This window comes from Suricata suricatta, chromosome 8, assembly GCF_006229205.1.
Source record: "Suricata suricatta isolate VVHF042 chromosome 8, meerkat_22Aug2017_6uvM2_HiC, whole genome shotgun sequence".
Classification (NCBI taxonomy): Eukaryota; Metazoa; Chordata; class Mammalia; order Carnivora; family Herpestidae; genus Suricata; species Suricata suricatta.
Genome location: NC_043707.1, coordinates 137457986 through 137473692, shown reverse-complemented (window position 1 = coordinate 137473692; position 15707 = coordinate 137457986). Strand labels below are relative to the sequence as shown.

The window sequence follows — 15707 nt, the reverse complement described above, 5'->3', positions numbered from 1 at the left end:
GGCGCCTAGTCTGCCGGCCAGCCCCACACAGCCGTCCGATCACAGCTACGCCCTTTTGGACTTAGACACCCTGAAAAAAAAACTCTTTCTGACTCTGAAGGAGAACGAGAGGCTCCGAAAACGCGTGAAGGCGCAGAGGCTGGCGATCCAGAGGATGTCCGGCCGCCTCCGGGCCCCCCGAGCGGCCCAGCGGGGACCCCAGGCCAGACCTCGGCCAGAGCAGCAGAGCTGAGCCGCACGGCCAGGCTCTCCGGGAGGCAGGACGGTGGCTCTGCGGCGCTGGCGGGGACCCTGTGGTCCTGCCGCTGACTCGAGAAGGGGCGGTGAGGTGTGCCGGGCCAAGCCCACGGTGTGGAGCCCAGGCCGCCTCAGGGGAAGCTGAGCAGCATCAGGCCAGGATAGGGCAGGACCAGGAGTGAGACCAGCTCGGTCCTCCCAGAGGCGACTGTCCTTTCAACAAAAGCTGGGTGGGGGGCTTCAGGGCCACTGCTCGAGGTGGCCTGAGCCCGGGTGGCTGAGGCACCCCGGTGGGGAGGAAGGACTCTTCCTGGAGGGGCTGCTGGGCTGCCCTCGGCCGCCTGGATGGACGGACGGTGGCCGAGTGGCCGGGACCCGCCCCTGATCTCCGGCGCGCCCCCTTCCCTGGCCTGGTTTGAGCGGACGACATCATAAAGCGTCTCCCTCCACCACCGGTTTTCCTTCATCTGAAAACCAGCGCAGGAGCTGTTCAAGACGTTGCCCTCCAGTTTGCTTTTACAAAAGCCCGCGGGACCTGCTTCCGCCAGCCTAGAGAGACCCGAAGAGGATTCTCACTCTTATGAGAAAAGGTGACGAGCAGAGAGCGATCAGGGCTCGCTGTGCAGCGGGCACTGCCAGGCCCTCCCCGCAGCCGCCCAGCACCCAGCGGTGTGCGAGCCTCTGCTTCGGTCGGTTTCATGCGTCCGTCAGGAAGCTGTGCCCTAGGGTATCCGAGAAACCGAAGAGGTGACTGTCTGGACGCGGAAATGCTCCGGAACGTTTCCACAGAAGCGAACGGTAATGGCCTCTTCCCTTCACGCCGGGTTGGCTTACGGGCGGCGCGTTCAGAGCGGCGGGGAGAGACCCGAAGGCGCACGTGGAGGGTCTCTCTCTCCTCTGGACCCTGTGGCCCAGAAGACTGCCTTCCTGTTTCCTGCTGAAGAGCAGGCAGGGCTGGGCGCCTTTGACTACGAAAAAAGGTGACTTTAATAAAAACAAAAACAAAGGGGAAAACAAGACCCCTAAGTGATCTCTTGACTCTGGATGCCTGTTTCTCAGGCAAACGTCTAGTGTGTAAACCTGGACCGTGGCTTCAAGTGCAGCCTCGTGGTTAAAGGGGCACCTGGGCGGCTCAGTTAAGGTTAAGCACCAACCCTTGATTCTGGCCCAGGTCATGATTTCACGGCTTGTGGGGTCCTCCCTCTTCGTCTCTCTGCCCTTCCCCGGTTCTTTCTTTCAAAATAAAGAAACTTTTAAAAATGTGGTTTGCTGAAAAAAGTTTTCTTAATGTTTGTTTAATTTGGGAGGAGAGCGAGCGAGCGCGCCAGCAGGTGGGGAGGGCAGCTAGGAGGGAGACAGAAGCAGCCACAGGCTCTGAGCTGTCGGCAGAGCCCGACGGGGCTCGAATTCATGAACTGCGAGATCATGACCTGAGCCCCCCAGGAGCCCCCAAGATGAGGTGTACTTAGCAAAGAATAAAGGATGGACCGAGGCCTTGGGGGGTGGGGGGCACTTGCTGTATTTGCTGCCACCTGACAATGAACACACTGGATGCATCAAAACACTATCCCATTTTCAGGAAAGATTTATTATGGTAAGAGCGCCTTCTGTACAGTCTATTTCAAACAAAATTCCGAGAATTGGTGCCCTGAAGAGCCACCTGCCGTGGCCGCGCCCCAAGGTCAGAGATTTCACGCCACGCTTATTGCACGATTTACATTCAGAGCAGCAGCTCAGAGGAGACCTTTCTGAAGTGGAGGTAAGTACTACAGAATCGGACAGCCTGCACTGCTTCTGGACACTGGAGGAGGGGGTATCAGCGAGCCCTCCGGTGCCGACGCCAGGGGGCGCAGCCCGACTGCGGCAACGGCTGCGGGGGGGCGTCAGAGCCGCGGCCGGCCAGGGCCTCTCTGTCAGCGGGACCGGCGGCCGCTCCGGGCTGCTCGGGAGCAGCTGGCTCCTAAGTATTCTGCGTCCACAGAGGGGACAGTGAGACAGGGAGGGAGGGAGCCCTGGGGGCGGGCACCGCAGCGCCACCTGCTGGCCGCGAGCGAGCGAGGCCCGCCTGGCTCTCCCAGTGCTGGGGGTTTGGCCCCTGCTTCCCCTCCCCTCCCTGTTCCTGCGCTCCATGAGGGGCCAGAGGCAGGTCAGGCTGAGCTGCAGGGGGTGGGAGGGGCGACTTAGCTTGCGTCTGCTTTTCTCCACAAGGCCAGGGTGGCTCCTGGGAGGGAGTGACCTGTGACAGGGCCAGGCCCTGGGACGGCGTGGGACATCCACCGCTCTGTCCCAAGCCACCTGCCAGTGGAATGATTTGAGAAGTTCTGGGAGGGGGAAAGAAGACACTGATTTCCAAATCCATTCGTTCTCAGATAAAAAGCAGATTTATAAACCCACACGGTCCTCTCCAGATTCACGGAGTAGTATTTCAGCAGGAAAAAGTGGTTTTTGGGAAGCTGACCGGACAGACGCTCACTTGTTCTGGAGGCTTCTGCTCGTGAGAACACCTTCCTTCTCTTTCATTTTGTTTTCCATGCTCAGCGTGGGTTTTCAGGAAGAGTAGTTCACAGTCCCGTGTGCAGGCAGGACGCTCCATAAATGCCTCGGGACAGACCGGGAGCTCCTGGGTGGCTGCGGTCGGCCCGGGCTCGGGACCCGGGGTGGGGGGTGGGGGGGGAAGCGCGGAGGGGGAGCGGGGGCCCGGGCCCCTCCCTCCGGGGACATGATCCTTGGGAAAACAGCCACGGGCCGCTCGGCTCTGGTCCAGGTGGGGCTGCCGGAGTCCTACCCGCGGCGCCCGTGAACGCGGGCGTCTGTGTCCCCTGCACGTAACTCGGCGCCACCTTCTACAGGAGTAAGAGAAAATAAACACGTCTGTGTCTGCGGCTTGTCCCTGCCTCCGAACTCGCAGCCGCCCGGGAGAGGCGTTTTTGCGGCCTCTTGGGAATCCGGCTTCTCAAGCGGGTTACCCGTCTGTGTCGATCCTGTGAGCTGTAAGAGACAAACGGGACGTATCAAAAGGCACCGTTTCCAGGCCTGCCTTCCGCTCAGGGGGCTCGGCCGTCAGCTGACTGAGGCGGCCTGGCCCCCACGGGCTGCGCAGTGGGCGAGCCGCGGAGAAGCCAGCGGTTCTGGGACTCGGAGCAGCCGGGTTGCCTCCTGCCCGACCCCCGGCCGCAGCTGCCAAGCAAAGAGCTCGCTCGGATCCCAGCAGGGAAGGGCTGCCGCCCCTCCGTGGGGCACCCCGTCCTGGGCTCCGGGCGGGCCGCGTGCACCCGATGGATCACGGGGGGCTGTCGCCCCACCGCGGGCTGAGGGCGTCTCCCGGCCGCGGGGCGCAGCTACTCACACTGCTTTGGTATCCTGAGCGCCTCCCCGTCCAGCGCCATCACCTGGTGCAGGACGCCTCGGAACTGGTACAGCACTTTCAGGTTCTTCTCCTCGCCCACGCACGGGTCATAGAACCCGGGCAGCCCGGCCTGCAACAGACACACTCTTACTCGAGTAGCCTGGAGAAGGTCCGCTCCACGGGCCTGGACTTGCCCTGTGGAGCCGCCCACGCGAGCGGCGAACCCGGTGCCGAGCACGTCAGAAGGCGGCTGCCGTGGTCCTAGACCCACCGCCCGGCCGGACGCATTTGCTTCTTAATTCACCTCTACCGGCCCGGCCCCGGGCTCCAGCGTGAGCCTCCAATGTGCAACAGGAGAGTTCACGCTCTTTCTGGAAAAAGGCAAGGAATACATAGAACGTAAGCCCCAGGAAGGCGGGATGTACGTTTTGTTTGCTGCTCTACCTGGTACACAGTAGGTGCCCGATAAATACCCATGAGCACTGGCTGCGCGGACGCACGAAGGAATGAGCTCCAGTGTAGACAGAACCTGGGTGCGGCGCGGGCCGTCCCCACACCCCAGAGGCCTTGTCTGACGAACCCTGTGGCGTGTGCTGTACCTTGGAGGCCTCCGTGAGGATGAGCTTCGAGTCCTTGACCAGGCACTGCAGGGGCACGGTCACGTCAATCACCTTGACCTTCTCGCTCTTCTTGCTCCTGTCGTTGACGAGCTTCCCGTACCAGGCGTTGACGATGATGAGCCCTGAGGGCAGGCCCGGCGTGAGCGGGGGCGGGAGCGGGCCGCCCCTTTGAGACCCCCGGCGCCCACCCTGCCCGGAGAGAGGGCCATGCCTTCTCACCCATTCTGGACTCTTCTGCCTCAATTATTCTTCGGACGGATTCTTGCATCAACCGAACCTGCAAAGAACAAGGACCACCCCGTCAGGGCCGCCCCGGGCCCGCCTCTCGGCCCGCCGTCCACGAGGAGTCCGACAGGACCCCTGCGCTCGGGCTGGGAGTCTGTGAGGCCACATGAAAACGATTCACGTACAGGGAAGAAAAGGACCTTCCAGTTCTAAGAAAACCTTGTTACGCCTTTCCGGGGGAACCGCATCTCATCCGCAGGACGGGACGAAGCTCAGAGCGGGAGGGGGCCTGGGTCTCAGGCCGGCGGAGGGAGCGGTGGCACGGCCACCGCCGAGGCCCCCGGAGCGGGGGGACTTCTGGGGTCACGGCTGTAGCACTTACGGCAGCTTCCGCCTCTTGCTTCTTCTGCAGGATGTCGGTGGCTGTGCTCTCCCTCTGCTTCTCCAGCTCCCTCGGGTGAGAAAAACACAAGGCACGTGTTGGCGTGCGGGGAGGCGGCAGACCCCTCGCTGGCCCCGCGCCCGGCAGGCAGGCGGAGATCTTCCCGCACGCCTCATTCTGGAGCTTTAGAAAATATTTCCAAGACAATCTCCAGCAAATCTGTTCACGTCAGGCCCTGCAGCTTCCCGCGCTCTTGTCCCCGGACGGCTCCCCCGCCGGAGCGCGCAGGAAGCCCACTGTGGCGCGAAGCAGACCCCGCGGGACGGGAATCTGGGTGGAGGGAGAGGTCGGGGGAGGGGGAGGGGGAGGACCAGGGGGACGTCACCTCCGGGACTTGGCAGCGCCGATACTTAATGCTTTGGATACAAACTAGGCTTCCCTGCGCAGCAAAGCACAGGGACTCGGGGTAGCATACGCCTGTCCCCACGAGACGTGACCCCTGCACGTTCTTTGCTCTGAGCCTCCAGCCTCCGGGGGCATTGGAGCCTGGACTGCAGTGATTCAGACGCTAGGGCCCCCCTCCCCCGCCCGCCGCGAGGCTCTGACCCCAGGGACTGACTACCTGAGGCCTTTGTAAGTGCAGAGTCTACACCACCTCGGAGACCGGGGGTCCTGCCCCAGTGGGTTATCTACAAGCGACTGCAAAACCAACGCTTCCATAACTTCCAAGACTCTGGGTGACACCTGCCTGCGTGCGGCCCCCCCCCCCCACTCCTGAGCTCAGGGCCACGGGGAGAACCGGCTGGCGCGAGGTCCGTGGTGCTGGTGTCCCCCCGCACAACTGTGAACCAGCCCCCGTTCTGGAAGCAGGAAGGCGGGGTGAGGCGCCCGAGGCAGCAGCACCGCGTGAGGCCGGCCGGCACGGAGGAGCCTGCACTGCGGACGGACGCCGGGCCGGGCCTGCGCACGCGCGAGTTTATTCTCCCAGCAGCCCTGTGAGCAGCTTCCACGGTTATCGTCTCCGCCGTAAAGGCAGGGAAGCTGTTGACCGTCATCCCTGTGACACGTTCTGAACTCACTTCTCCTTCTGAGGGGCCTGGGGGCTCAGCCGAGTAAGCGTCCGGCTCCGGCTCAGGTCATGATCGTGGGTTCGAGCCCCACGTCAGGCTCTGTACTGACAGCTAGCTCAGAGCCTGGAGCTGCTTCAGATTCTGTGTCTCCCTCTATCTCTGACCCTCCCCTGCTTGTGCTGTCTCTGTCTCTCAAAAATAAATAAAAAACAGAAAAAAAACCCGTAAAAAACAAAGAACAAACTCACTTCTCCTTCTGAGCCCTGAGGTACGGCTTGATGACCAGGCGGTGGAGGGCAAAGTACACCACGAGCGGCCCCACGGTGGCATAGAACACGGCGCTGGGCAGGAGCTGGTCCGTCAAATGAATAGGGAAGAAGTAGGTCTGACTGGCCCTGTTCAACCTGAAAACCAAACCGAAACAGAACACCCAGGGTGAGTCCAGGGAAGGGTAATGGAGGTCGGGCCACGGGGAGAGAGATCCAGAACACCGGTGAGGAGGGACCCAGAGACCACTGGCTTCATGACCACACGCCGTCTGGTCCCAATTCCCAAGTGCAGCTGCTGGGTTTGTGGTCTGTGACGGAAGAAAGGTCACACGACCCGCTAACCTCAAGGGCAAAGCAACGACGACCACTGACCGGAGTGAAAGTGGCCTGAGAAGGCGGGAGTGGGCACCTCCAGGGTACAGAGGGGCGTGCAGAGGGGGTGTCCTGGGCACCGAACCACCTCAGCCCTCAGCTTACTGAATCGAAACAAGTGTGTGATTTCCAAAGGCAGCAAGTTAAGGAGCCCCGGCGTCTAGGGACGGCCATGCATCTGCCACGGGAGCACTCGGCCCGCCGGGAACCCCTGCGACAAAGTCCCCGGCGGGGGTGGCGGGGACGCAGGGCACAGCACAGCGACAGTCGGGAGCGCGGAAGGGCTCTGGAAGGCTCCCTGGGTTTTGTTAGCAGCTTTCAGCCCGAGCGCAAGTCCCCGCGGCTACCGGGTGGCTGGGGATGGCTGCAGTTCTAGGGGACTCAAGACCCAGAGATCACAGTTTGAGGCAACCATGGCAGCTGGGAAGAGGGGTCCCCCAGCAAGGGGCATCAGAGATGGGGAACCCCAAATTCTTTGTATCCACGTGGCACAAACCCCCAGCCGGTCCCTGGTCTACCCACGGCTGTAGCGCACAGTGGGGTCACTGTGCTGGCCCGGCTGAGTCCCAGCTTGCAGTCTGACGTCAGCCAAATCAGTTCCCTTAAAAAGGAAAAGTCAACACTTTTGAGAATTCTGACAGACTATAGAGTCTCTACAAGGTACAACAGTGCCCATGATATAATACACATCACTCTACACGTCTAGATTTACCAGAGAAAGAGACAATGAACCGAGAACAAACCCGGACGACCCAGATGCTGGAACTACCAGATAAGGGTTTAAAAAAAAATTTTATTAAAAAAAAATTTTTTTAATGTTTTAAATTTATTTTTGAGAGACAGAGAGAGACAGTGCAAGCAGGGGAGGGTCAGAGAGAGAAGGAGACACAGGATCTGAAGCAGCCTCCAGGCGCTGGGCTAGCAGTCAGCACGCGGGGCTCGAACCCACAAACTGTGAGATCATGACCTGAGCCAAAGTCAGATACTTAAGAGACTGAGCCCCCCAGGTGCCCCTGGATAAGTATTTTCGAGTAGCTTCTTTATGCTCAAAGACAATATTTACTGCGTGCCCTGAACAGTGGACGGGAGATGACAGTCTGTGAACGTGTAGACGGACCAACAGAAATTATCCAAGAAAAGAACATAGAGAAAAAAATCCTGAAGACAAATGGGCAGAGCCTCAGAAAGCTGCAGGACAACAATCAAGACGTTTATTTATTTATTAAAACATTTAAAAAAAATGTTTTTTATTTATTTTTGAGAGATAGAGAGACAGCGCGAGCAGGGAAGGGACAGAGAGAGGGAGACACAGAATCTGAAGCAGCTCCAGGCTCTGAGCTGTCAGCACAGAGCCCAACACAGGGCTCGAACCCACGAACTGTGAGATCATGACCTGAGTTGAAGCTGGACGCTTAACCGACTGAGCCACCCAGGAGCCCCAATCAAGAGGTTTAGAGTTTACGTAATTAGGGCCCCAGGAAGACAATGGAGCAGGAACAAATATTTGAAGAATTAATGGCCTAAAAGTTCCAAATTTTATGCAGGGACAAATTTACAGCGACAAGAGATTTAACAAATTCCAAGCACCATAAAAATAGCACAAACACATGCAGGTACACTTTAGGTGAGAGCTGCTGAAAAACAATAAGCTGAAAATGAAAAACCAAAACAGAATAAAAAGTTGAGTAGCCAGGGGAAAAAAAAGGCCCATCCCACACCAGGGGGCAATGATTCCCCACTGACGTGTCAGCACAAAGAACGGAGGCCAGAAACCAGTGGAGTCCCATCTTCAGAGCAGTGAAAGAACAGATCTGTTAACCCTGAGTTCTACAATCAGGGACGATGTCCTTGGGAAGAAAAGCAACTGCAGAACTGACAAAAAACACTGGAAAAAAAAAAGAGAGAGAGACCGAACAACCCGATAAGAAACAGACAAAAGATGTGAATAAAAACTTCGCTAAAAAAAGGGACGGATGGCAAACAAGCACCTGGAGAGGCTCAGGGTCATGGACGTGGACTTGGACATGGCCGCACATGAAAACTGCAACGGGGGGCACCTGGATGGCTCGGTCGGTTAAGCATTCAACTTTGGCTCAGGTCATGACCTCACGGTCTGTGGGGGTTCAAGCCCCGAATTGGGCTCTGTGCTGACAGGGCAGGGCCCGGAGCCTGCTTCCAATTCTGTGTCTCCCTCTCTCTCTGACCCTCCCCTGCTTGTGCTCTTTCTCTCAAAATTAAACAAACATTAAAAAAAAAAAATACCACAAGGGGACTGGCTCACACACCTGCAGTGGGCGGGGCAGCAAGAGTGTGGGGCGGCCGGGAGCACACACCTACCATGCGCTCAGCAGGCCTGCTCCGATGATCCACCCAAGAGAAATGGAACCTTCTGTTCATACAAAACCCGTATGTGAAGGTCTATTGGCTTTATGTGTAGTCCTAACAATTGGAAACAAATGAAATGAAATATATTTTTAAAAATAAACTTTTTAAAACGTTTATTTATATTTGAGAGAGAGACAGAGTGCTAGGTGGAGAGGGGCGGGGAGAAGGGAGCAACCAGATCCGAGAGAGGGAGACACAGAATCGGAAGCAGGCTCCAGGCTCCGAGCTGTCTGTACAGAGCCTGACGCAGGGCTCGAATTCCTGAATCGTGAGATCATGACCTGAGCTGAAGCCCGACGCTCAGCCCTGAGTCACTCGGGCGCCCCTGACGAGCAGGCAGGCTGGGGTGCATCAACAACATTCTGTCAAAGAGCGATGCCAACACACCGCTGACCAGCCAGCAGGAAGAGCAGGGGCGGCTGGGGGCACTGCCCATCGCGACTCGGGTTTCGGCCGAGGTCATGATCTACGTTTCATGAGTTCGAGCCCCGAAGCAGGCTCTGTGCTGATGGTGTGGAGCCTGGTTGGGATTTGTCTCTCTCTCTGCCCCTCCCTGGCTTGCTTTCACTCTCTTAAGAAATAAATAAACATTAAAACAAAGAGAGTAATTCATTAAAAACAGCAGCAGCAGCGAGGATGATCTCAAAAGCACCATGTGCACGGACGCAGCTCATGAAGCTTCATGCTGCACGATTCCGATTCTGTGACGTTTTGAAAACGGCAAAAATATAGGGAGTGGAAACAGAGCAGCAGTTGCCAGGGCCTGGGAGACCACACAGAGGCCACGAGGGAAGGTCTGGACACGACGGAAATGTTCTAGGTCCTGACCGTGATGGTGGTTACAAAGAGCGTGCTAGAGAGAAAATACACGAAGCCAAAACTGACCGGGGAAGAAAGCGGGGGTCCACCCTCACAGCTGGAGGCGGTGACAGCACTTCCTTAGCGACCGACAGAAATCTGCCCGAATCGGTGAAGTCCTGGAACTCCTGGTTTCTGGTGAATGTTGCCAACCCTCCCGGCCTACTGGTATTTACAGGACACCGCACCCAACAACGGCAGAGTGTGCGCTCCTTTCAGGTGCACAGGGTCACCACGGGCAGCGACGTGGTGGGGCATGAAGCAAGTCAATATATAAGTATATACACATACATTTTAACTTTTTTATCTCTTTATTTTGAGAGAGAGAGACAGAGAGTGAGTTGGGGAGGGGCAGAGAGAGGGGGAGACACAGAATCGGAAGCCGCTCCAGGCTCTGAGCTGTCAGCACAGAGCCTGATGCAGGGCTCAATCAAACCCACCGACTGTTGAGCTGAAGTCAGATGCTTAACCGACTGAGCCACCCAGGCACCCCAAGTCTTAATATATTTAAAAAGACTGGAATCATACAGAAAATTCTCTGACCAGAACATTCTCTGACCAAAATAACATTGAACTGAAATCACTAATCAGATATACAGAAAAAACCCAAGTAATTAGTAATTAAGCAATGTATTTCCAAACATGAAATTAATTAGAAAACAGTTTTAACTGATGATAATGATACAACGTATCCAAATTTGTGGGATGGAGTAAAGCAGTGTGTAAAGCCTTAAAAGTTTATGTTAGAGGGGCGCCTGGGGGGCTCAGGCGGTTAAGCGTCCAACTTCAGCCCAGGTCATGATCTCATGGCTCGTGGGTTCGAGCCCCGCGTTGGGCTCTGTGCTGACAGCTCAGAGCCTGGAGCCTGCTTCAGATTCTGTGTCTCCTCTCTCTCTGCCCCTTCCCCTACTCATGGTCTCTCTCTGCCTCAATTAATAAACATAAAAAAAGTTTTATATTAGAAAAGAAGGAAGATCTCTACTTAATAATATAAGGCTGGACTCTAAAAAGCTAGAAAAAGCAGCAATGTGAAACCAAAATATGTAGAGAGAAGAATAAGGAGTAAAGAGATACAAAACAAACAACAGAGCATAGTAACAAGGTGAATGTGGTTCTTTGAGAGTTGAGTACCCAGCCAGCCTTGGTAAGAAAAAGGTAGAAAGGATACAAATTGCCAACGTGAGGAGCGAGGGGCGAAGGCAGAGATCATCTCCCGAGAACGACAGACATTAGAAGGATGAGGCCGTGCTGTGAGCACGTCATGGTAACAAATTCACTGGCTGAAATGGACAAGTTTCAAAAAACAGTTCCCCCTCTTGCGCTGTCTCTGAAATAAACATTAAAAAAAAAAAAACTATAAGTTATAAAAAGCCCCACATAGATAGAAAAATCCTTAGTAAGAGATCAGTGAGCCAAACCAACTAATATATAAAAAGTGTTATACTGGGGCGTCCGGCTTCGGCTCAGGTCAGATCTCAGGTTCGTGGGTTCGAGCCCCACGTCTGGCTCTGTGCTGACAGCTCAGAGCCTGAAGCCTGCTTCCGATTCTGCGTCTCCCTCTCTCTCTCTGACCCTCCCCTGCTTGCACTGTCTCTATCTCTCAAAAATAAATAAAAAACATTAAAAAAAAAAAGTGTTCTCCCATGATCGGTATGATCAAGTAGAATTTTCCTCAGGAACGTAAGGTTAGTTTAACATTAAAAAATTACTGTGATTCACCAAAAAAACAGAACAAAGTAAGAGTTAGCAAAGGCAGATCACGTGTTATTGCTGAACTCTGGGGCCTTCTGGGAAGCTTCAGTTTAAACCGCAACACAATCTGGACAAGGCAGCCCGCTGACACGGGGCTCGGCTGACATGGAATGAAAACGTTTCTTTCAAAGAGGCGGAGCGAGTAGCACTCCTGGGATGGGAGTTCAGTCTAGATTGGGTCATGCAGCATCTGCACGGGAAAAGTATTGAAAAACAGAAACTGAGGCAGAGTAGTGTGTCAGCGGTCCCAATCTGGGAATACAAGGGATTACAATGTAGAGCGTCTGTCAGCCTCTGCGTGCTCTTTGTGAGACCCCAGGGGCCCGCGGGTCACCCGATGCGGCCCCGACACCGGTGGCCTGCTGGGGCTCCGCTCTCACACTCCGCCATGCGGCACAGTCTGCTTCCGGTCTGTCTCTGTGTCTCTCTCTCTCGCTGACCTTCTCCCAGCTGCCAGGCTGTGTTCTAGGCGCTAGGATTCCCGTACAGAAAACAGCAGGCAAAGGTAAAGTGCTTCTGACGAGGGCCGGGGAGGTGGACGGATGACCAGAGCGGGCGTGCAGTGGAGGGTCAAGAGGGTTAAGTGGAAACGGTGTGACTGGGGGCAAAGCGAGGGGTGCTGCCCCCACAGGTGACCTCGGGGCTCTGCTGTGCTGGCATCTGGGGACGGAGGAAGAGCAAACGCGCAGTCTGGCTGCAGGAGTGGGCAGTGTGGGGTCAGAGCGGCCGGAGGGGTGGAGCCGGGGCAGACGGGAGGGGAGGGGTCAGCAGCAGGCGAGGGCCTGATCACGGAGGGCCCTGAAGGACTCCGCCTCTTACCAGGGACTGAGAGTCACCGAGGTTCAGCAGCTAAGCGACTAACATGGACATGCTCTGCCCGTGTGGAGAGCAGGGCCACCGGGGGTGCAGGAGTGGGTCGGGAGGGCAGTGCGACAACTCAGACACGGCACGGTGGGAGCAGAGCGCGTGGGAATGGTCCCATTCGGGAGACGCCTCCTGGGCAGCCCAGGTCGTTTGGAGAGACATTAACTCTGGAGTGTGGGCAAAAGAGCAAGCAAGGCCAACCCCAAGGTTCTGCACAGGACACCCGGAAGGCCGGGGCTCTCACGACTGGAGCGGGGAGGCTGGGGCAGAGCAGGTCTGGAAGCACCTCGAGCTGGGACAGAACGTCCGGGATGCTGGCAGAGATGCCAGCGGGGGTCCGGGAGACGGGGCTGCAGCTGCCAGTGTGTGCTGTCAGCGCAGAGGCTCGAGGCCCCCCGGGGAAGAGTCTACACAGACCGCCGTGTCCCACGTGCCTCCGTTTGGAAGCCGCCAGCCAGTTGGGAAACGGGCGGCGCGGAGAGGCTGGGCGGCAGGAAGGACCATCCCTGGAGCGGCGGTGCAGGGTCGGGCAGAGGGGATGCGGACGCCGCACCGCCGAGGGCGACCCGGTGTGCACTGCTGATGAGTGGGCGGGCGGGGCCGGCTCCGGGGCCCCCGGGGGAGGGACAGATGCGGGCGGGCTGCAGAGCACGTGGAAGGTCCCCGACCGCAGCCTCAGACCCTAAGCGGCTCCTTGACGTGTGCTTACCCCCTACGCCAGAAGCGACCGTACCTAATTATGAAGCACAGTGTCCTTCATCGCTAACATGGGTGAAGCCCAGGTGAGTCACAAGCTGCCGGATGGGCCAGGAAGACCCAGTTGGACTTACTTGACTTTGAGAGACACGCCCTGCGGGGCCCCCACGCTGACCGCGGCGCCCAGGACGCTGTGCCTGGAGATCTTCCTCTCGGCCCCGTACTCCACCACCGTCCCGAAGAAGCCGGCCCTGCGGGGAGCATGCGGCCTGAGCGAGCCGGGTCCCGGCCTGTCCCTCCCGCTCGCCCCGCACCCCCCACCCGGGGTGGGGGGGTCACGAATGACACCCAGGGGCGCAGCCCTTCCACCAGACCCAAGTCCCCAGGGCGGGGACGGCGGGCGGCAGGCCGGACTTACTTCAGGGAGACCTTCACGCGGGTCTGATCATCATCCTGGAATTTGTGCTGATAGCTGATCAGCGCAAAGGAGTGAGGGATTCCAAGCTGGGAAGACACGGGGAGAGGAGGGCGGGCTGGGGGCGCGGAGCCGCGAGAAGGCGGGTGCTGTGCGCGCGCGGGCTGCCGAGCCCCCTCTCTGGGCCACGGTCCGTGGGTGGCTTTCTTGGGCCAGTATTTAAAATCTGGCGGAGCCCCCACAGAAACCCGGTTTCCTGATGCCTCACGGAGGGGAAGCATTCTGTGATGAGGGGCCTGCGTTCCTACCTCGGCAGCGGGCGGTGAGGGCGGACGTTCAAGCTGGGGGTCTCGCAGCCTGTGCCCCTGCCCCGCACAGCGGCCTCTGAGGGCACGGCTCCGCTCTGGGGGTCCCTTACCAACCTGCACTCGCTCCCACCCTGACTCTGCGGGCTCCTCCCACTAGAAGATGCACAAAGGGCATTTTGCTTTAGGAAACTGCAACATAGTTACCCCGGGGCCTGAGGACCGTGGTGTGTCCACACTCCTGAGTGTGCGTGGCCCACACCTGCCCCTCGTGGCGCCCATGGGAGTGCAGGTGCGGGCAGGGTGACGGGGGTGAGGGACAGGAGGGATGCCTGGGGGCGCGGCTCTGCGCTCACCTGCAGGGCCACCGTGAAGTGGCTGGTTTTGGTGTCCCGGACAACGCTGGTGTTCATGGCCGACTGGATGCCCCACCGCCACTGCAGGTAGCCTACGGTGTTCTTGTCCAGGTTCCGGGCCAGGACGGTGGTGAGGCCGGGCCGGATCCCCCGGGACGAAAACTGCAGAGCACAGTTGGTCGTCACAAAGCTGGGGGGACACACAGAGAGAAAGGGTCTTGGATGACACCTGCTTCTCAGCTGTTTGTGGCCCCTTCCTCTCTGCCAGGCTACGACCCTGCTCACCTGCCTTCCAGCGCTCCCCGAGCCAGTGCCCCACAAGCAAAACAGGCCACCGAGCCTGTCCTCGAGGGGGGGCAAGAAGGGGCCTCGGGCAGTCTTCCTGGGAACCCTCCCTCCCTGCGGATGTGCGCTGCCCGCCCCACTGTTCTGACTCTAACTACAACCAGAGAGGCATCCGAATGAATGTCTGTGCTCTGAACACTAGTGGGTCCAATCGACTGCAACTCAGAATCCCGTCAGGGCGGGAGCAGAGAAGGGGGTCTGGGGTGGGTGGTCAGGCCCCCCAGTTGGCTGCACACTGGAATCACCCGGCTAATCTGAAAAATCCTGGCGCTCGGCTCCCATGGCCCGGCATTCTGACTTACGGGCCTGGGGGGTTTAAAGCTTGCCGGGTGACTCCACTGTGCAGGGAAGTTGGAGGACCCCTTGCCCAGAGGCCACCCCAGACCAAGGAAGTCAGAGCTCTGGCGTGGGGGACCAGGCATCGGCCATGTGACTCCGGTGTCCACCCACGGCCGTGCACTGGAGCAGCCAGAACAGTAAGCGACTTGGCCTGAAGGGCATTGGAAGTTGGTTTCCAAAGGAGTCAGCCCCATCTTCTGGTTAAAAAAAGGTATTTCATTTCAACGACCAAGGGATTCACACTTTACCCGAAGCATTGAAAGCCGAGCAAACAGCCGGCCTTCTCCGTCCACCAGACTGCCAAAGTCTCGGTTCTCTGTCTCTTTCCTAAGCCTGCAAGGTGTCACTGTTGCCATTAAATAATAAACATGACTGATCTGATCACAGCATTCTTGTGGACTCTTGGTAACTTCTCATGGCTGAATACCCCTCTCCACCCCAACCTTCCCTCACTTCTCCCCAGTCACTCCGGTGACGGCTGGGCATTCCGCTTCAGCCACGGCGGGGTCAGGGGGAGGCGGGCAGGGAGGAGGGAGGCTAAAGCCATCCTAGAACCTGAAGGCAGTCGGGGAGCATTTAAAAGCATCAAACTGTGAAGACTGAGATCCCTGTTTAACTAAAGCAATAAGATTTAGTATTTTTATCCAGCATGCCCTACAGGGAGAGAGATCAGCCAGGCGGGAAGACGAACACTCCACAGGCCGTCTGCCTTTTCGGAGCTGAATCCACACCCCCAACCAACCTTCTGATCGCTAGTCTGGACCCGCAGATTGGCTGACCCTAGGATCAGGGCACCTTGAAGAGCAGATGCTGCACACCGACACCCCGGCATCCTTATCTACACACCTGCATTCTCAAGCCTCATAAACTA

The 15707-nt window shown here is 57.7% G+C and overlaps 2 protein-coding genes across 2 annotated transcripts in view; one reads left to right on the top strand and one right to left on the bottom strand.

Annotated features, from left to right (window-relative positions):
- The window catches only part of THAP3 (THAP domain containing 3), a 6572-nt gene extending 5618 nt beyond the window's left edge, over positions 1-954 (top strand). Inside the window, exon 5 of the mRNA XM_029945926.1 lies at positions 6-954. Coding sequence (XP_029801786.1) covers positions 6-232 — 227 coding nt within the window. The 3' untranslated portion in view covers positions 233-954. The remainder of the gene's footprint in view (positions 1-5) is intronic.
- An 850-nt stretch (positions 955-1804) lies between these two features.
- The window catches only part of DNAJC11 (DnaJ heat shock protein family (Hsp40) member C11), a 45375-nt gene continuing 31472 nt past the window's right edge, over positions 1805-15707 (bottom strand). Inside the window, exons 14-22 of the mRNA XM_029945924.1 lie at positions 14153-14342; positions 13495-13580; positions 13211-13327; positions 6129-6284; positions 4811-4880; positions 4423-4480; positions 4183-4325; positions 3584-3713; positions 1805-3225 (exon numbers count right to left, since the gene is read on the bottom strand). Of these exons, the coding sequence (XP_029801784.1) occupies positions 3200-3225; positions 3584-3713; positions 4183-4325; positions 4423-4480; positions 4811-4880; positions 6129-6284; positions 13211-13327; positions 13495-13580; positions 14153-14342 (976 nt within the window). The 3' untranslated portion in view covers positions 1805-3199. The remainder of the gene's footprint in view (positions 3226-3583; positions 3714-4182; positions 4326-4422; positions 4481-4810; positions 4881-6128; positions 6285-13210; positions 13328-13494; positions 13581-14152; positions 14343-15707) is intronic.